Here is a 22023-nt window from a genome sequence, read left to right as displayed (position 1 = left end):
AACACTTCATTTTGTGACCTCAAGACATCGTAAAAAACAAAAAACAATGAGTCTTCACAACGTTTTTCTCGTCGCTTCCTCATCTTACCTGTGATGACGTCATCACTGGTTGTGGTCACATGACAATGATAGAACAGATCTGGCAACAGGTGAGTTATCAGTTACGTATGTATTTTTTAATTTGTGATGAAATCAGACATTTTATTGAAGTATATGGAGGCGTGGGCATTCATTCTGACTAATGTAATATTGTCGTGTTTGTGCAGCCGCCCACCCCCTCTTCAGGCAAAACGTCAAACGCCCAGGGCGTTCTGATGTGTGCTGTTGACAAATTTCACTGTTTCCACAGAATTAAAGGAGTGATGAATGATTAGGAGAGTCCATGCAACTAAAACATGGTCAGTGTCAACACTTTCCTATTTGAATTTTTTGGGGTTTTTATTTGATTTTTGAGACCCACCAAGATATCTGACAAACCTGAAAACATTTTTAAAGCAGGTTATAGCTCCTGTCCCTGACATTAAAATAAACATTTTATCTTTTGCAGTAACCTTTTACTTCTGAGGTTAGTGTCAAACTGGAAGGAAACATTAAAAAAAGTTTTTTTTTTTTTGTGAATTACGTTATGCTGTGAATGTTGCTATACAAAGAAAGTTTGAATTTATTCTCATGTTTTAATTTGTGCACGACGGACAATTCATGTGCACTTTGACCCTGTGTACAAATAATAAAACTTGCCTTTCACCATATTTATTGCAGCATCAGAACATTGATTTTAGCATTTAGGCTCCAACCTAAAAATTCCCGGCAGATGGTTGCTTGTGATATTGGAGAGCGATGATTAGATGTACGTTTCTCCAGTTAGAGCTCACAGGTGGAGAAAAAGAGGGTTAGTTGGGAAATCTGGATCTTAAATAGCCAGCCCAATTTGGAGGGAGCATTTAGTAGATCAACAGTGTGTGTAATTATGTGGAGTGAGGCATGACCGTGTATACAGAGTAAGCAACACGAGTTGTCTGCCTGAACTATCTCACAGTCATTTTCTTTACCAGAAAACCTCTCACTTGAGTCTACCAGCAAAAAACTAATGCACCATGTTCCACCAGACACTTAAAGGGAATGACAGATGGCACTTTGATTTTAATTTTAAATTCATTTTATGTCCAAAACACAGCCATGATTAATTAAGAGAATAAATACATATCATACATATCTATATTCAGATTACATGCCATAAATAACAGCGTGGTGTTGGACACGCCCTAAATACACTTGTGGTATGTGATTTAGAGTTTGCACCATAGACCGCCAAGACACGGTCCTATGAATTAACGGCGACTGTGTATTGTGTTCTATCAAAGCGATTTGGCTAACTCCAGTTACAGATGAAATTAATAAATCGTGACGTCTTAGCATGAAACACGGGAGCCAACATCCCCCCAAAGACACACAGATGACTTTTGCATCTGGTGTTGTTGGAATTTATTGCGATTCATGGATCAGTGGTCCAGGAAAATGCTGCACTGATTTAAATAATTCGCTGACTGGGACCTGTTTTCTTGGGGCCAATAAAATGTCAGATCTAAATCTCTATATGAATCAGGAGAAAGATGAAACTGCATTAGCTTTGGAGTTATTGATGCACAAAAACAAGTTAATTTGTTTAATTTCTGAAAAACTGAAGTTACATTTGTCAGAATGTATCTGGAGTAAGTCCAACCTTGATGTCCGTACTGAGATCCTTGAGGTCCGTAGGGGCCTGTGGGGCCACGCTGGGAATAGGGGCCCACCCCAGGATACAGGGGGCCCCCGGGGGACGTGTGCGGGGACATGGGAGGTCCAGACTGAGGAGGGGTGAACTGGGAGCCAGCCTGGTTCCTCTGCATGAACGCTGAAACACACAGACACACACAAATAAGAAAAACCAACACCTACAGTTCAGACTTTGGTTTAGTTGTGAATGTTTCAGGTCTCATGTCGACAGAGAGACGGCGTGAGAGCAGCTACCATTATTTGCTCCTTCAACAACATTCAATTTCCTCACGTAAAGGAAACCCTGGTTCTGATGAAAGTCAATGGCTCTTCTTACACACAGTACGGAGCGCACATTACACAAAGTGCACAAAAAATGTCAGCGGAGCTCTGAGCACGAGCAGAGAACATTTAGTGCCGTTTATCACCAAGAAAGAAGATCAACCGGTTCACAGAACAAAACCCATTCTGTGTGGGCGAGGAAGGAAATAAAAATGTCACACTGTGCAAAATCTACCTTTGACAGAATTAAAGAGTTTACTGATAAATGCCTCAAAGTGACACGAGTCCGTGACTGTGCATGTGCAAAGTGACACGAGTCTGTGACTGTATGAGTGCAAAGTGACACGGGTCTGTGACTGTGCGCGTGCAAAGAGACACGAGTCTGTGACTGTGTGAGTGCAAAGTGACACGAGTCTGTGACTGTGTGAGTGCAAAGAGACACGAGTCTGTGACTGTGTGCGTGCAAAGTGACACGAGTCTGTGTGAGTGCAAAGTGACACGAGTCTGTAACTGTGCGCGTGCAAAGTGACACGGGTCTGTGACTGTGTGAGTGCAAAGAGACACGAGTCTGTGACTGTGCGAGTGCAAAGTGACATGAGTCTGTGACTGTATGAGTGCAAAGTGACATGGGTCTGTGACTGTGTGAGTGCAAAGAGACACGAGTCTGTGACTGTGTGAGTGCAAAGTGACACGAGTCTGTGACTGTGTGAGTGCAAAGAGACACGAGTCTGTGACTGTGTGTGTGCAAAGAGACACAAGTCTGACTGTGCGCGTGCAAAGTGACACGAGTCTGTGACTGTGTGAGTGCAAAGTGACACGAGTCTGTAACTGTGCGCGTGCAAAGTGACACGAGTCTGTGACTGTGTGAGTGCAAAGAGACACGAGTCTGTGACTGTGCGAGTGCAAAGTGACATGAGTCTGTGACTGTATGAGTGCAAAGTGACACGAGTCTGTGACTGTGCGAGTGCAAAGAGACACGAGTCTGTGACTGTGCGAGTGCAAAGTGACACGAGTCTGTGACTGTATGAGTGCAAAGTGACACGGGTCTGTGACTGTGTGAGTGCAAAGAGACACGAGTCTGTGACTGTGCGTGTGCAAAGTGACATGAGTCTGTGACTGTATGAGTGCAAAGTGACACGCGTCTGTGACTGTGCGAGTGCAAAGAGACACGAGTCTGTGACTGTGTGAGTGCAAAGAGACATGAGTCTGTGACTGTGCGCGTGCAAAGTGACATGAGTCTGTGACTGTATGAGTGCAAAGTGACACGAGTCTGTGAGTGTGCGCGTGCAAAGTGACACGAGTCTGTGACTGTGTGAGTGCAAAGTGACACGAGTCTGTGACTGTGTGAGTGCAAAGTCCCCCAATAATGTCAAAACTTAGACCTGAATTATTATTTAATCACTAGAAACTACTCATCAACTCTACTAACGACTAATTAATTAGTTAGGTAATTGATTATAAAATATGACAGATTTGGATTTTTTCCAGCTTCTCAAATGTGACATGCTGGGGATCCTAGCCCACCTCAGGGGGGCGCAAGAGTGCACATTGATATACCGACAGACAACTGCATGTGTGTATATGTCCCTCTCCTTTCCACACGGCACCTTGGTATTGAGCCAAACGTGGCACACACATACTTTGAGATATGGGGAGTCACATAGGCTATTGAGCACTTTAGTAGTAGTAGCAGTAGTAGTAGTAGTAGCAGCAATTGTAGTTCAGGGGAGAGACACTTTTGTGTCGCAGAACTGAGCCAAACGTGGCACACATATACTATGACATACGGGGTGTGAAATAGACCATTGAGCACTTGTAGTAGTAGTAGTAGTAGTAGTAGTAGTAGTAGTTGTTGTTGTAGTTAAGGGCCCCTCACACTTAGCAAGAATCAAGCCGACCCAGGCAGAATGTCAAAAAAGTCATAATTTGTGGCACATCTGGGAGAGAATAAGAATTGCGGCAGACAGCCGTCCGACTCCACAGACTGCGCTGCGATCCGCCCTGAATGATTCGTGCACACGCCGTGCACATTAAGCCCTCGAACGCAGTACAAATTTTGGTGGAACACATTAGGGTAACCCAGACAGCTGTCAGAATGCAGAATATGACGAATGCGCTGACATCACCGTATGAGTGAAGTCCGACTGCGGGTTGAGGAAATATAATTCAGCAGCATTCGTGGTGCATTCAGGTACAGTTGGCACATTCAGCCAGCCTCCAAAATGACGGATAATTTCAAACCGCCCCTCAGACACGATCAGAATGCTTTGAATGCCATTTTCATGCTGTACGAATAATTAGATTGCAGCCAGATTGCGGTCAGACTGCACTGTGACCGCCGTTCGATATTTTTCCACCTTGATTGTTTTGCACACGTGCAAAACATTTGGGTCGGCCACAGGAATCTGCCCGACTGTTTAGACTGCCTTTAGAGTGCTGTCCAACGTCCACAAATGCACCTCGACACTTCCGGAATGTGGGCTGAACGGCATGTCTTCGGACAGCATTCGGCCTCCAGTGTGACGGGGTTTTAGGGGAGAGACACTTATGTGGTTGGTGTCATATTTTTCTATTCTCTTCTTTTTCCTTTGAACTTTTACCTCTTCATTTTTGCAAGTAACAGTAGCAGTATCATAGTCGTAGTAGTAGTAGTAGTAGCAGAAGTAATAGCAGCTGTGTCTTCTTCAGGCAGCTTTAGTCGTGTCCTAACAGTTCTCTGTAATCCAGAATCGGTGGGAGGTGATGAGTTTGTTGGTGAAGATGAAGTTTTCATTTCAGTCTCTGGGGCTGGAATCAGCTGGTGTTAAATAAAGTCAAAAAACACTTACTGGAAAATTAAAACAGATTAAAGATCTATATTTTTTCTCTTTGGATTGGGGGGTGTCTGTGTGTATCTGCATGTTTGTACACACACAGCCTGTGGTTGTTGGTCCAAACAAAGTACGCTGGGAATCACTGATCTGGACTGAGGACGGCGCTTAACTGATGTCACAATTTGCTACCAAATAAATAAATTAAATTGAAAGATGACCCCCCCCCCCAACACACACACACACACACACACACACACACACACACACACACACACACACACACACACACACACACACACACACACACACACACACACACACACACACACACACACACAGTAGATTCTGCACTGACCAGGTTTACAGCCATGTTAAATGAGGCTACACTGGAGATAAACTAGTTAAATTTATGTAACTTCATCTCACTTTGACAGGTTGCGTAAAGTCAAGTTCATATCTTTGAGTTTCACAAAAGTCAACAGTTTGTGTGTGAAACTGTGCTTGATATATATATATATATATATATATATATATATATATATATATATATATATATATCTGTTGTATTTTATGACATGTATCAATCTCAGAAATCGATAAAAATATCGTTCGCATGTGTGCACGTTTGTGCTTGTGAGCGTGTGAGGAGAGCCAACGGTGAGAAAAGAGCAATAAATGTTGTCGGGGTGTGTGATTCTGGGAACGAGCCCAGAGCCGAGAAAGAAAGAAAGAAAGAAAGAGAGAGTGATGGAGAAAATGTGTGTGGGAGGAATAGATGGAGAAATGGAAGGAGAGAGCGATTGGGGCCGGAAAGTGCTTAGGCTGCGAGTGCAGGGTTTAAGGAGCGAGGACATTATTGTAATGTTTTTCTTCCATTAGGGTGGTGAGGGGGATTCTGGGAGAGGAGGAACACACACACACACACACACACACACACACACACACACACACACACACACACACACACACACACACACACACACACACACACACACTGCACTTTAAATTGGCTGGAAAAAGGATGAGGAGAGGAACATTGTGCAGACAGTGCTAAAAGCAAATAACACATTCAAGGATTTCTCTCTCTCATATGTGGTACAACGGAGTAGAGGGAGGGAAGTGGGCCTCACGTTAATCCCAGTTTTTTTTGGGGGGGGGGGGGGGGGGGACAATAAATAAATAAATAAATGCAAGCAGCCATGTTAACCTGAACCAGACCGGTCCCATTCAGATTCTACACACATCACAGAGCATCTTTAAATCTCTGACTTGATTTTATCACATTGAGAAATAACCTTTAGTTGCACCTCCTCCACTCCTCCTCCCACCTCCTCCGGTCTCTGAGTGGGTGATATGAGTTCATAGTTTCGGTCACTCCATTAACTTTAATCACAATCAATTCATTCTAAACTTTTTACATGATATTTTTAACTGTGTTGTATTAATACAGACTTTAAAAAAATTATTATTAGTATTATTGTTTAAAAAAAGAGCTCATTTTATTATTAATTGCAGTTTTCAGTGGGGCACAAATTGACTGTGTGTGTGTGTGTGTGTAGCAGGGGGGAAGGTGTAAATTGAATTTTTAGTGTGTTTTATTGTCACATAATATAAACAATGAACCCAACGTCACCCGGGAGAGATCTGTATTATTATTATTAGTTAATTTTTTCAGTATTTCCAGTACAAACGTTACCTTCAGTTGTCTGGGAAAAATGTTGCTAATTTTCTATAACAGGTTCAAATGGAGAAACAGCCGATGTGGCACTTAAAAAAGAGTCATTCTGAGATTGTCTGAATTGAACTTTAATCTGACTGAGAGTTATCGAGAGCATCTGCAGAGCATTTCTGTTTTCACACTGTATGTGCACGGATGCACGTGCACTCACAATCTTCACACATGCACGCACCTCTGTCCTGAGCCATCGGTGAACGTGTGATTGGCGGTCCATCGGGTCCATTCCCAGAAGTCTGCGGGGCCACAGAGGAACCTACAGAACACAAAGGAGACACAACAGAGACGCCAAAGTCAAGACATTTTAAAATGAACTCTGAAACTGAAGAAAATGTTTGCGTGATAGAGGAAAGTATTTTTCTATGAAATAAAAAACAAGGTTCTGTTTTATTCCACTTGACAACTTTTGACAGAAAAACAACTGAAGGATGTTTTCATTTTTTTTTCCTTTGTCTGAATCAGACAAACATTATATTGTTCAAAAAGACGCATTGCTTTACTCTCTAAATGTCAAATGTCTTTCCAGACGGCACAAGGAGTCCATGTTCCAGTGCTGGTCAGAGTTACTGGACAGAATTTAATACTAATTTTGTAAAAACCAGAAGAGCTAAGAGCCTGAAGGCTGTTTTCATGATTTCACCAAACCATAAGAAATTTCCCCTTTAAGCTAATTTAGATCAGTATAATGCTCATGTGTTGCATATCAAAATGTTCAGAATCATCTCAGCTTTCAGAATGCGAGACATACATTTGTCTACAGCAATGCATAAAGATATAATCTATTAATAGTTATATGAAAAGTTGAACAAGATGCAGGAGAGCATCATTAGGCCTCTAGGGTTTAAAAAAATGTCCAAACTTCCTGAACAGCAAAACAGCAACAAAATGTTTTCATAGAGTGAAATTAAATATATCTAGGCATAAAATGTACACAAAAGAGTTACTGCCACAGTGATGGATTCATAGTAAATCACTTTTACAGCCAGTTTTCTTTTGACACATTAGTTGATGAACACGTGAACATTTTGACTTCATTTCCATCAATCATTAAGAAATACAAACACTGTGGTCCTGTTTGTTAAATCTGTCTGGAGGAGGGAGGTTTAAAAAAACTGAGAACAAAACAAGGAGACTCGTGAGGGAAGCCACCAAAACACCCAGCCTCACATTCACTAACGATGTCTTGGACTTCATTTGCATCAATCCTTACGAAATACAAACACTATGGCACTGTGTGGTAAAGCTGTCAAAAACGAGTGTCTATGCAAGGAGGAGACTTGTGAGGGAAGCCACCAAGACACCCAGACTCACACTCACTGACGATGTCTTGGACTTCATTTGCATCAATCCTTACGAAATACAAACACTATGGGACTGTGTAGTAAAGCTGTCAAAAACAAGTGTCTATGCAAGGAGACTCATGAGGGAAGCCACCAAGACAACTCTGAAGGAGTTACAGGATGCTGTGGCTTTTGTCTTCAGAATCAGCAGTTATACAGCCTCATGATGGAACAGAGAGACTTTCTTCTAAATTCAGCACAAGTTTACCAGAAAACACACGAGAGGCTCAGCCCAGGTTGTAATCTGTGAAAATCCTTCACTGTGTACAGCAAAGTCCTTGCTCAAAGACACATCTGCACACAGTTACAGTCGGGAACTGAAACCACAACCCTCTGTTTTGTGAACAACCCACTTTAGAAAACAAAGAGTAAAAAAAGTTAATTTATTCGTAACTAATTTATACAATTCAAGGCTTATTTGGACATTTGTTTTGAAAATGCAGCCAATATTTTTATAACTGCAGTGTCAAATATGACACCATCGAAAAAGAAGACAAGAAATATTAAAAACACAAGGAGCCATGTGTTACAAATAACGGCTGATGGTTCACTTGGTATTAAACATTATGACATTACAAATGGAGTTGTGTGTGAACACAGTTTTTTTTGGCTAGTTTGTCCTTAAAACTCAGAGTCAATATAAACCCCCCCTTTAGAGAAAACACTTTATTCAACCAGGCAGTAAAATGTGCGCGATGCCGAGGGGCCACGCTCTCCATACAAACAAACCCAATTAAGTCAACATAACTGCTTTGCACAAAACTGCACAAACATTTCCGCCTACACACACATGCCCGCATGTGCACACGCACAGCAAAGTGTAAATAAACACACTCGGTGCACGTAGGATTCCTGCTGAAATATTCACACGTACACTTGAACACGTCCAGCGACGCGAGTGTTCGATTAGCCTGCCGTGGCGCCGTGTGAGGAGAGGCTAAAGGCACGCTGGCGCTCTGCCTCATTTTCACATGTGAGAGGGCAGCAACATGTGATGCTACTTGAAAGCTTTCAACACAGCTAAAAGCTGAAAACATCATCACTTATTTGTTATTCTGCTGTTGGATCGCACAGACGTCTTCCAAAATACGGGCTGGAAAAATGTCCCTGTCATACACATAATTCCCAAAACACAAAGACAAACCAAATCAAAATGGACTAAATTTGAAAGATTTAACACCTCCAACACTTCAAACCTGGAGTTTCTGACTTAACTGTCACCTGATGCTTCTTGTGTCACATCTGATCACCAGGGTTGACCCCTACCCGCCCCACCAGCAAACACATTTGTGACCATGGTCAAGTCCCTCAGGATAACTCCAGGATGGTCCCCTCCAGCAGACCAGAGTCAGCGAGGGGACCATCTGCTGTGGACCACATGAATCCTTTTATTCTCAAACAAGATCCTTTTATTGGGTTTTAAAGGGTCCCTGCCACGCTATGACATTTTTACATATTCTTGAAGAATAAAAAAAGGGTTTTTCCACATGTTGTCTTTGTTTTTTTACCATAAAATTACACTGAACAAGTACACTCAACAAAAATATAAACGCAACACTTTTGGTTTTGCTCCCATTTTGTATGAGATGAACTCAAAGAGCTAAAACTTTTTCCACATACACAATATCACCATTTCCCTCAAATATTGTTCACAAACCAGTCGAAATCTGTGATAGTGAGCACTTCTCCTTTGCTGAGATAATCCATCCCACCTCACAGGTGTGCCATACCAAGATGCTGATTAGACACCATGATTAGTGCACAGGTGTGCCTTAGACTGTCCACAATAAAAGGCCACTCTGAAAGGTGCAGTTTTGTTTTATTGGGGGGGGGGGATACCAGTCAGTATCTGGTGTGACCACCATTTGCCTCATGCAGTGCAACACATCTCCTTCGCATAGAGTTGATCAGGTTGTCAATTGTGGCCTGTGGAATGTTGGTCTACTCCTCTTCAATGGCTGTGCGAAGTTGCTGGATATTGGCAGGAACTGGTACACGCTGTCGTATACGCCGGTCCAGAGCATCCCAAACATGCTCAATGGGTGACATGTCCAGTGAGTATGCCGGCCATGCAAGAACTGGGACATTTTCAGCTTCCAAGAATTGTGTACAGATCCTTGCAACATGGGACCGTGCATTATCCTGCTGCAACATGAGGTGATGTTCTTGGATGTACGGCACAACAATGAGCCTCAGGATCTCGTCACGGTATCTCTGTGCATTCAAAATGCCATCAATAAAATGCACCTGTGTTCTTCGTCCATAACAGACACCTGCCCATACCATAACCCCACCGCCACCATGGGCCACTCGATCCACATCAGAAAACCGCTCACCCACACGACGCCACACACACTGTCTGCCATCTGCCCTGAACAGTGTGAACCGGGATTCATCCATGAAGAGAACACCTCTCCAACGTGCCAAACGCCAGTGAATGTGAGCATTTGCCCACTCAAGTCGGTTACGACGACGAACTGGAGTCAGGTCGAGACCCCGATGAGGACGACGAGCATGCAGATGAGCTTCCCTGAGACGGTTTCTGACAGTTTGTGCAGAAATTCTTTGGTTATGCAAACCGATTGTTTCAGCAGCTGTCCGAGTGGCTGGTCTCAGACGATCTTGGAGGTGAACATGCTGGATGTGGAGGTCCTGGGCTGGTGTGGTTACACGTGGTCTGCGGTTGTGAGGCTGGTTGGATGTACTGCCAAATTCTCTGAAACGCCTTTGGAGACGGCTTATGGTAGAGAAATGAACATTCAATACACGAGCAACAGCTCTGGTTGACATTCCTGCTGTCAGCATGCCAATTGCACGCTCCCTCAAATCTTGCGACATCTGTGGTATTGTGCTGTGTGATAAAACTGCACCTTTCAGAGTGGCCTTTTACTGTGGGCAGTCTAAGGCACGCCTGTGCACTAATCATGGTGTCTAATCAGCATCTTGATATGGCACACCTGTGAGGTGGGATGGATTATCTCAGCAAAGGAGAAGTGCTCACTATCACAGATTTAGACTGGTTTGTGAACAATATTTGAGGGAAATGGTGATATTGTGTATGTGGAAAAAGTTTTAGATCTTTGAGTTCATCTCATACAAAATGGGAGCAAAACCAAAAGTGTTGCGTTTATATTTTTGTTGAGTGTATTTAGACGTTTTGTTACTCATCTGAGAATTCGAATTTTCCGCCTCTGAGTTGACCTACTTTTCGCTGCGACGGATGTGACGTCATTCAAGTAGATGTGTCGCAGCACCGCTCTGTTTACCAACACGGCAGACACGGACAGCGAAGGCATAGTGCGCGATTATAGTGAAGATTTAAGTGAGATATTGATTGTTTTTGAAGAAGATGAGGAAGTTTCTGATGAAAGGAAGCCACGGTAAAAATAATGAGGGGCTCCAAACTGTGTATGTTCCAGCCGAACGTGACAGAAAGAGGATGAAGCGCAGCTGTCAGCTGACAGCAGCAGCGCTGAGGAGGACGATATAAGCTGCTGAATGGTTTGTTCACTCATCAGACTGTGTTCACATGAACACCTGAAAAAAAAAAAAAACAGAACATTGACATTTTTGTGTTTTCCAAATATACATATGCATGCAAACTGAACAGCCTGTTTTTGTTAAGACTTATGTTCATTCAAAGTAGATTACATGTGATACAATTTGATTACAGATGTTCTGTATGTGTATTTTAGACAGGTAAGTCTCCATTTAGCATAAACATTTTTCTACAATATTATGCCTGATAAAATTTGACAACAGATATAGAAGTAAAATTTTCTTTTAATTAAAAATCTTTTTCCCCATCACATGTGGGTCTACAGCTTTTCAGATAAAGATTTGCAATCATTTGCTTTAAAGTGTAGAATTAGCAATCACAAGAAACTGACTTATAAATGATTAAATATATACAGAATGTACAGAAACTTTATTTTAAATGATTTTAGAACAAACTCCTGAATTTAAGCACGCTGTGCTGCTCAAATTTTGCCAGGAATAAATGATCGTTTATAAGAAAGCTCATTATTTTTACCGTGGCTTCCTTTCATCAGAAACTTCCCCCTCTTCTTCAAAAACAATTGATATGTCACTTAAATCTTCGCTATAATCGCACACTATGCCTTCGCTGTCCGTGTCTGCCGTGTTGGTAAACAGAGCGGTGCTGCGACACATCTACTCGAATGACGTCACATCCGTCGCAGCAAAAAAGTAGGTCAACTGAGAAGCGGAAAATTCAAATTCTCAGATGGGTAACGAAACGTCTAAATACTTGTTCAGTGTAATTTTATGGTAAAAAACAAAGACATGTGGAAAAAGCTTTTTTTATTCTTCAAGAATATGTAAAAACGTCATAGCGTGGCAGGGACCCTTTAAATCTCTTAGTGGGCGTGGTCCTACCTATTTTTCTGGTCTTGCTTTTGACTTATGGACCTTCCAGAACATGCAGATCTTCAGGTAGATCTTATTAATTCCCAAATTTAACACAAAACCCTGTTGTAATGCCTCTTTTTGTTATTTTGCTCCTCATCTGTGGACCAGCTTTCCTGAAGGCTTGAGGGCAACAGAGTGTTGATATGTTTAAAAGCAAACTCAAGACCAAGCAGGAAGCTTTCATGGTCTCAGATGAAGCTCCATCCAGAAGAACTTATAGTTCCAAGACTGACCACTTGTGACTGGCTTCAAAAGTGAGCAGGTTCCCGCAGAAGCCCATGTTAAAAAGTCCAACTTGAGTGCGATCGTTTCCAGTGTGGAAGGTTCCTGGTTCAAGGCCACACCTGCCTATTCTCTGTGTAATGTGGAGTTTCGTCAAGAAGGGCATCCAGTGTAAAACTTGTGCCAAATCACGGTGCAGATCCACCTCAGATCTGCTGTGGGGACCTCAAGTGAAAACAAGGGTGCAGCCAAAGGGACTTACTTATTGTTAGGTATAGACAGGTTTCTGTTCCATAACAACTAACTCCTTAGTTTAAAATGCATTAAGTTGTAAATGTATGCATATTTAGGGGTGTGGACACTTTCAGGCAACTGGTGGCTGAGTTCTGATTCAGAGGCCACTAGCTGTGGGTGCTCGCTGTTTTGGAGGATGTCTTTCCTTTGAGTATTTTATTATAAACATCTGTAATAATAATAGCACATAGTAACAGCTTGTTATGTGGTTAATTATCCTCACAGATATCACAGACATCTGTGCTGCAATATTTGCATTTAGTAAAATTTTTAGCTATATTTAGTGTTGTATGCTGATGACATTATCATTTATAGCTATTATTAGTAGCTTGGTCTGTTAGTTCCAGATAATTCATGATTACTGAGAAAATTAGCAGCTCATCAGTTTTAATGCCCACACCAAAGCAAACCGTTAGAACCACTGCGCAGTCCCCAATTAATAATCACCTGAACTGAGGATAGCCTGTTAGGATAGCTTGGATTTGTACCTGAAAATATGGGTTAGTCATGATGTAGGTTAGCACGGCAAGCACGGCGACACTGGGAGCAGCAAAATTTGGACTTCAAGACAAATACAAACAGCATGGTACTGTCTGGTACATCTCTCTGGAGTATGCAGTTCTCAAAAATTGAGTGCAAGAAGACTAGTGAGGAAGCCACCAAGACATCCAGACAACTCTGAAGCACTCACAGGCTTCTGTGGGTGTGATTGGAGAAACTGTGCATCGCACTGCGTCACCATTCATGATAATCGGACCTGTAAAGAGCTCAACATACTCCTGCGGTATTTTTTCTGCGTCGGTCTGCACACAAACACGTCGGTGTGCAGTCGTAGATGGCGTGAGGATGACGTCTCTTGAGGAGGGTCACGACCACGTGTTGCTGGAGGGCCAGACTGAGGTTGGTTATAGATGTGAGTGGGTGAGTGGGCTTTATTTACTGAACTCATAAGCGATGAGAGTGGACGCTGTGAGGGAAGCTCGCTGCTGTGCACAGATGCAGCCGAGCACCAGCCGGGCTGTCACAGAGCATTTTGTTTGGATGTCAGAGCAGTTCTGGCAGCAACCCGGACTCTGCCTGTGTGTGTGTGTGTATACCCCCCACCCCCAACTGTACTCAAGTAAACTGTCAGCAGAGATCAGATTAATGTGTGGATGTGTGAGCATGTGTTTGTGTATGTGAGCATAAAAATGACACAAAACAAAATAATGGAAAACAACATACAGTATACGGCCTTTAGCAGTACAAGAGTCCACAGGTTAAATGTGCAGGAACAAAAATGACTATTGTATGAATAGAATGGCACTCAGGGTGCAAACCTCTGCCAAGCTTTAATATTTCTAGAATTATTCATTAGGATTTATTCGGAATAACATCATTACTGCAGGTTTATGGCCCCATTTCTCTAATACGTTCCTCAACTAAATGTATACCGCGTTTTCAGGAGTATAAGTTGCACCTGTTGTCTGCATGCAGAACTCACTCTTCAATAAGTTCCCTGGGGAGTGAGTTTAAGAACAGGCAACTCTGTATAGCACATGTACACACCACAGCATGTGCTGTTACTTAAAATAAAGGGAAAAACCAATATAAAATAAATAAATAAATAATGATAAATAAATAACAATAATAAAAAAATTGTCATTTTTTGATATCCACGTTGCTTTGGAGAATAAATCCCAAGACCTCCCAAACTAGTAAGTAAACAAGTAAGAAAGTAAGTAAATAAATAAAACATGACATATACTCCAGGAAACACACTACTTCAGTGCATCAAGATCCATAATCTTGATCCCAATCAACATTTTTTATGCCTCTTGATAATCTTGATTATTTATCTAATTTTCAAAGACATTAAAATAAGATGAATAATTCTGCTCACAATCATCCAAACATACGACAAAAACATAACTAAAAGTATAAAATAAACTGACCTGAATAATCTTAAAACAGAGGTAAGAACACAAGATAAATATCATTCATCCAGTGACAGAAAAAGCTACACCAAATAATTATAAACAACAACAAAAAAACAAAAACAAACAAAAAAAAACAACCCAGCCAGCAGGGGGCAGCACAAACGATAAGTGAGTTATCTGTGGAAGCTGAAGGGAGCTTTGGGATGATTATCCAAAGAAACTGTCTGTTCAGATGTTAAAAACAGTTCATGAGATCATCACTAAACCTCACGTATACACACATTAACGGTAAACATTAAAATACCCACGACTCCGTCAGGACTCCATCAGCTCACCACCTGTCAGCTGCATCCTGGACGATAACTGCACAAAGTCAAACATTCCAGGTTGCAGGAAGCAGAAAACATTTATAACTTTGTCTCATCACAAGTTCTCATGAAGCATAAAATGAGAAGCACATTTAGCATTGAGCAAAGACGGACGCAAACACAAACAGTGGGGAAAGGTAAAATACACAACATGACAGGCCCAGGTGGACGAGTGGGATGTCACAAACTCAGCCAAATACACCTCATGCTGAAAATTCATATTTTTCTACCTGTATTCAGGAGCCAAACCTGATCAAACCTGCTAAATATTCAGATTCATCTTCCTAAATAGACACATCCCAGTTAGGCACTTCCAGAAGTGTCTCATTAACTCATTAACGTAAACATAAATTTGTCTTTTGGTTAAAAGGTGTAATTGCATGTACACATGTATATCATGTGTATAAAATATGTGTACACGGTTAATATCTTACAGTGTTATAGATTAATCAAAAATATACATTTTTGTAGTTTTTTAAGGGATAATATCTGTCACTAAAAACTTTAAGGTTTTAAAACTGGGAAAGGTGAGATTTAGGACCTATAGAATTCCTGATTTTTAGTTGTGGGTTTTTAGCAAATGTGTAGCGTTGAGGTGCGTCAGTGCAAACGTTTGTAAAGCCAAGCGATCAGAGAGCGTCAGGCTTTTAAGAAGAAGAATTCTGCAGGCGGCTAGAGAGACGAGAGCGACTACATAAAGACCAGGAACACCGGGATGCTCTTCGGAATACCGCCAAGGAGTCAAATAACTGTAATTTCCTCTTTGTAAAAAGGCACTTAGCGAGCACATCCATTTTCAATGCTTTCCCATGATACAATGCACCAGGGCCAAAGGTAAGAGGAGTTTACTGCATTTTTGGAGATAATGCGCCGCGCTCAAAAAACCCAGTGCACATTTTCTTTTCCAGGAGGACTGTGGAGGCAAACTTTGGTCTCCTTTGAAGAGAGCGAGCGCGCTCTTTGAAGATTTTTTTCATTAGGGTTTGAAACGCAAATGCAGAGGAAGTTCAAAGCTGGAGGAGTCGTGGTGGCAACGTTGCAGTGTTGTTTCAGGGGGGTGGAATTACTGAGCTGAGGAGCCACAGCGTGCACGCGAGCTGAATCGTCAGCGTGTATTAACTGCATGTGAAATGACAGTGTGGGGGGGAATGAACAGAAATGTGTTTACATGAATGTCTGGTTCCTCGCAGGTCTCAGTTTCTATGCAAACAGGTTCTGATTCTGGACTTCACACAAACCGCATTTCAGCCCAGATTGGATCGGGTTCCATTGTCCCGGGTGTCCAGGCTGATGTCACTTCGTGCACGCACACAGAAAGTCGGTGAACTTAAAACATATGTCTGAATCAAATCCCAACCGCCAGGAGTGCCAAATCTTGCAGCTCCTTGAATGGCCACTTAAGGCTGGCTCCAAAAGTGGAAGTCACTCCCCATAGATGTCCATGTTAAAATGTCCATGTTAAAATGTCCAACTGTACAAACTTTACAGCAGAAATAAACACATTTCCGGGGTGGGGGGTGGGTGGGGGTGTTCTCTAACTCAGTAATTTAAGCAATTTTTCAAACTAAAGAGTCATGAATAATTAATCCTGTCAGATCTCAGAAGCTACGCAGTGCAGCATCTGGTTAGTTCTTGGTTGGGAGACCTCTTCGGAACACCAGCGGCTGTGTGTGTTTCTCCATGTGAAACTGGAGTTGTGTCAGGAAGGGCATGTGGCGTAAAACTTGTGCCAAATACCAATGCGGATCTGGTTGTATCTGCTGTGGCAACCCCGACCAATAACGGGAGCAGCCGAAACTAACAACAGTCATGATTAATTAGAGGTGTGGTCATTTTGAGTGACAGCTATGTGTCAGAGTCAGGGCCGAACTAGTGTGAACTCGACCACATTTGTTCTTTATCAGCATTTTATGACAAATGTTTTTTTAAGTGTGATTTCAACATGATTTAACCGGTTAGCATGAATTAGCAGGAAGCTAGGTCAACTTAGGGTGCAACTGTTACTGAGGTGATGTGCCACTCATACCTTTTTATTCCCATCCCAAACCATCCATTATGAAAACCACTGCCTAGTTTGCAAAAATATGTGTTAATGAAGCACTCAAACAGAAGCCAGCCTGTTAGCCTTAGCTTCAGTTAGTTGGTAACTGAGAACCAAGGAAAAATGTTTGGTATTTTTTCTATTTGTCCCACCGTCTGGTCTTACCCAAGTGTCACACCCCTTTACCCCTTTATAGGTTGGCTGAGAGTTAAGCCCCGCTTACACATAGACGGTAAGAGCTCCCGGAAGGGTCCCGGAAGAGTTTTTGGCTCCTCCGGGCCATCTTAGGGATCAAACGCCGTTGTTAACTCCAGCGCTAGGGGGCGTGGCTTAGTTCCGGCTTCACCGGGAATCGTCGAAAAAATTATTCAACATGTTGATTAATTCCAGGAGCGCTCCCGGAGAATTCGCGTGATGACAGAGACAACGCGAACAACAGCGTTTGATACTTTTTAATCGCCGTTTCATCCTGTCCCTTCCTGTAGTGCCGCAGTTTACACCGCCGTTATTCGCCGGCCGGCGTTGTATCCCTAATCAAGGGCGTATAAAATGGAGATAGAGCCCACATTGGCGTACACAACAGTGTTTTAACTGGCAACAGAGGCAGACAAAACGGCGGCGCTAGCAGACAGTACGCTGTTCTAAACGCCACCTCCCGGTTAAAAGGGCGCTCCAAACGGCCGATAGGTGGCGGTCAGTATAAAAACGCTAGCGCGCTGCATGCAGGCCTCTCACTCGTGGCCAGCTCCAGATATTTTTGCAGAGAAGCTCCAGTATGCCTCCTAAAAGAAAGTTAGCAGCGGCAAGGACTTAGGCAAGACGAAGGAAACCAAGAGGTCTGGTTCAGAAGCAGAGGGGAGGCCTGTGGTGGAGACGGAGCAACACGTTGAGGAGGGGGAAAGGAAGGAGAAGAAAAGGCTGAGGATGATCTCCCTCCCCCTGCAGTGACAGAGGCATGTATTCCTGCTGCTTCAGCCTATTATACTCTGGGGGCGGTGCCTATATGCAAATGATCCTGGAGTAACACAGGATTTGCCTGGATAAAAACCTGGGTATTAACCAGCAGTACATAGGGCATTATCGGCGGCAGCAGAACACCGCCATTCTCATGCGCGTCTTAACCTGCGATTGTAAAGGATAGAACTGGGTATTAACCCCCGTTGCCTGACGTGTGCCGGATGCTATGGCGTCAAAAACGCCGCTTTATTCGGCGGGTTTAGCGGCGTTTTATCCGCCTATTTGCGGATAGTATGGCGGTCAAAACGCCGGCGAAATGCTCCACCCCTTTCCAACGCAAAAACAGCCGGAACTACCGTGAACTTCAGTCTACGTACTACCCGCCGACAAAACCGTCTATCTGTAAACGGGGCTTTAGGCAGAGTCAGACCCTACCAAGATGGCGACATGCAGACACATGGGGGCTTAGATTGTTTGTCCCAAATGAACATCAATTGTCCCTCATTGTTAGCATTTTTAAAATTCTCATTTGAACCCACCAACAAGATCTCAAAAGACCTGAATTGGGTTTGGGTACCATTAATGTCAATCCACATTCTGGATGGGTGGAAAAAAAAAATCAGGTTTCTGTTTCAGGTTTTGGTTTTTAAGAACATCTTTGCAGTTTTGAATCGGGCACACTTTCTACAAAGCAGTTTTGAGTCAGATCCAGTACTGTGGACCCACGAGGACCTGTAATGTGCACACAAAGATGTTCATAAAACACACCCCCTGGAGCAGTTTGGTCCACTTTTTGCTAAAGTAACGCGCCGAGCACTAATAGAAGGCTGTAGAACACTGAGAAAAGGATGCTTCAGCACCATCTCTTCATACAACTGTTACGCTCCAAACGCGCACACACACACACACACACACACACACACACACACACACACACACACACACACTAAAGTAATATCCCCTACTTGCCGTGTCTTTGGGGGAAAGAGGCAGATAAACAGCGGGCTCCAATAATGGCGGTTTAGATCTCAATGGGTACGAGTCAATGCCTCTCCGAGCCGGCGGCTACTGCCAGTTAACTCTCCCTGTAGGGGACGAGCGCCGGCCTGCAGTGGCTTGCAAAACAAGTGCTCTCCCAAGATCCTCATTACTTCCAAAGCTGAGCAGCAACTGTAAGTAAAGCAAAAGTGCAGCTTAAGCTAAAAAAGCGAGCGGGATGTGGGGGAGAAAGAGAGACGGGCCGAGAGAAAGCAAGAAAATAGGTGTGAGGGAGGGAAGCTAATTGTGCACCGCGCTCCGGTTCAGAGTTTCGCAGTTAGAATGGGATTTCTCTAAATGGCTAACGCAGCAAGCAGCGAGCGTGTTTTTTTTTTTTGGCCGTCGGTGCGCTTTGTGAATATAATGCCTGTGGGAAGGACATTTTGCTGTTTCCCACCGAACAGCCATCATGAGGAGAAACACGGCCATGGGGGGAGGGGGGAGTAGCATAAGAAGAGAAGAAGAAGAAGGAGGAGGGAAGCTGGAGGAAAGAAATAAAAGGGAAGAAGAGAAATGCGGGTGGAAAATTCAGGCTTGCTCCTCAGTGGGAGGTTTGTAGCAGAGCGGCGCTCTGAGCGAAGAAAGAAGCAGAGACAAACAGAAGAGGAGATGAAAGGGTGGGGACGGGGGACGGCAGACACGAGAGGGAGGATGAGAGAGAGAGAGAGAGGATGATAAGACATCATGGGAGAGGGGTAGAGCCGCCGCCGGCATTTCCACCACGCGGCCTCTTAGGGAGTGATGTGACTGGAAACCTCGCCCAGCTCTGCACGAAAATAAGTTTCCTCCTCAAACACAACACCCGACAAAAAATAAGGCACAAAAACTCGCCACCCTGCACTCGAGTAACTTTCCTCACGAACAGAAGGAGGAGAATCGAGGATTCTGTATTTGCATTCCTGCAGCGCCTCCTGCAGCTTCACTTTCTGAGTTCGTCTGGGAAATAACTTACTGAGAGCATAAAAAAAAAAAAAAAAAAAAAAAAAAACGCTGCGTGATGAGAGTTCCTCGCCGTGGTTCCTTTCAGGCATCTTTCTTTGACCTTTGACCCCCAGAGCATAAAAATGCCGGCATCTTTTTCCTGAGTTCTCATTAGCATAATTACATACAGAAACGTATTTCTTGGTGCAAAACAGAATTCAAACCACAGGCGAAGCTGTGGGACAACGTAGAGGATGGAAGCAGATAGGAAGCAGGTCGGAGGAGGTTTGTGGCAAAGGAGCCTTAAGGTAGCAGACCGGACTCTCCTCGTCTGTCTGCCCCCCTCCCGCCCCTTCTTCTGTCTGTGACCTCGTTGTCTTTTCCTCGACCCTGGAAGCACTTGAAGCGAAGTGCAGATAAACAGCTTAAACTCTCCCGAGCGCTCGCCCGCAAGCTCCAATCACCTCTTTAGAAGAAAATAAGGAAGTTGGAGGGGTGAGGAGAGCCGGGTGACGGAGGAGCCGGGGACGAAGGGAGGGGAGGCAGACGCTGTTAACTGGACCTCAGAGAACTTAGTGTGTGTGTGTGTGTGTGTGAGAAGAGAAAATCAGAAGAGAAAGAAGTACTTGAGATTTTGTGCAGCAGATGGCGAATGTGTGGCCACGGAGTAGCGTCGATGTGCTACATGTCAGTCTGTAGCTTCACAAAACACCAACAATCAGAAGCAAATTCTGGAAGGTCACAGTCTAAGACATAACAATCCACCTTCTGAAGATCACTGTTGCCTGTAAATGTTATCTAATGCGTGGTTTGATGATGTAACGCACCACTGACCTGCAAAAACAGTTTGGGCCCAACCTCAGTGTTTACGGAAAACATCCCCCGTGGGTGTCACGGAATGTACGACAACGTTACGGGCTCCATGGAAATCCTATGTTAAAGGTTGAGATGAACAAAAGAAGTTTTTGAGCATCTTGACAATTCTGCAGAAACACAACCTTAGTACAATGACAGAATATACCAGTACATGGACATTCCTCTGGAAAAGTTTTCCAAACCACCAGTTTATATGTTGGTTGTCCACCCCTTTATCCAAGGACACAGAGAGGTTGTGTGAAGTAAATCCTCGGTTTGGTAGTCCAATTCCTTATCCAAGGAGAAAGGCACGTAGTGTGAATCAAAGACTTGGATTCAAGCCCTTGGCCTTTACACTGGTAGCCCAACTCCTTATCCAGAGGTATAGAGAAGTTGCCCAATGCAAAAAACCTTTAATCAAACCCTTGATCTATATCTTGGCAGCCCAGCTCCTTATCCAAGGACACAGATCGGTAGCATGGATGAAAGACCTGGAATTGAATACCTGGTGTTCATATTGGCAGTCCAACTCCTTATCTAAGCAATATAGACAAGGAACATGAAGCAAAAACCAGGAATCAAAATCCTGAACCATATGTTGGTAGTCCAGACCTTATCCAAGGACATGGCCAAGTAGAATGAATCAAAGACCTGGAATCAAACCCTGATCAATATATTAGTCGTCCAACTACTTATCCAAGGACACCGGTAGCATGAATCAGTGACCTGAAATCAAACCCCCGGTTTATATAGATAACATAAGATTTTATTGATCTCACAGTGGAGAAATTCACATATGTTGGTAGCATAACTCCTTATACAAGGACATGGGCAGGAAGCAGGAATCAAAGACCTGGAATCAAACTCCCGGTCTTTATAATGACAGTCCATACTCCTTATCCAAGACCACAGACAGGTTAGATGTGTTTCCTATATAGGCCCTGAGGGCTGTTGGTGCTGGTGTTTATCTCTGGATTCTGTAGCGATGAGCAGATGAGAGTCTATGACTCCCCTTGGATGGAATGCCAGTCCAACACAGGTTACTTTCCAAGCCA

General features: G+C 43.4%; 1 protein-coding gene across 1 annotated transcript in view; it reads right to left on the bottom strand.

Annotated features, from left to right (window-relative positions):
- arid1b (AT rich interactive domain 1B (SWI1-like)) overlaps positions 1-22023 on the bottom strand; it is a 417017-nt gene that overhangs the window by 105831 nt on the left and 289163 nt on the right. Inside the window, exons 6-7 of the mRNA XM_034159361.1 lie at positions 6758-6838; positions 1721-1891 (exon numbers count right to left, since the gene is read on the bottom strand). Coding sequence (XP_034015252.1) covers positions 1721-1891; positions 6758-6838 — 252 coding nt within the window. The remainder of the gene's footprint in view (positions 1-1720; positions 1892-6757; positions 6839-22023) is intronic.

Source organism: Thalassophryne amazonica, chromosome 19 (assembly GCF_902500255.1).
Source record: "Thalassophryne amazonica chromosome 19, fThaAma1.1, whole genome shotgun sequence".
NCBI classification, from domain to species: domain Eukaryota; kingdom Metazoa; phylum Chordata; class Actinopteri; order Batrachoidiformes; family Batrachoididae; genus Thalassophryne; species Thalassophryne amazonica.
Note: the sequence above shows the minus strand (reverse complement) of the source record. Positions and strands in the feature narration are given on the sequence as shown.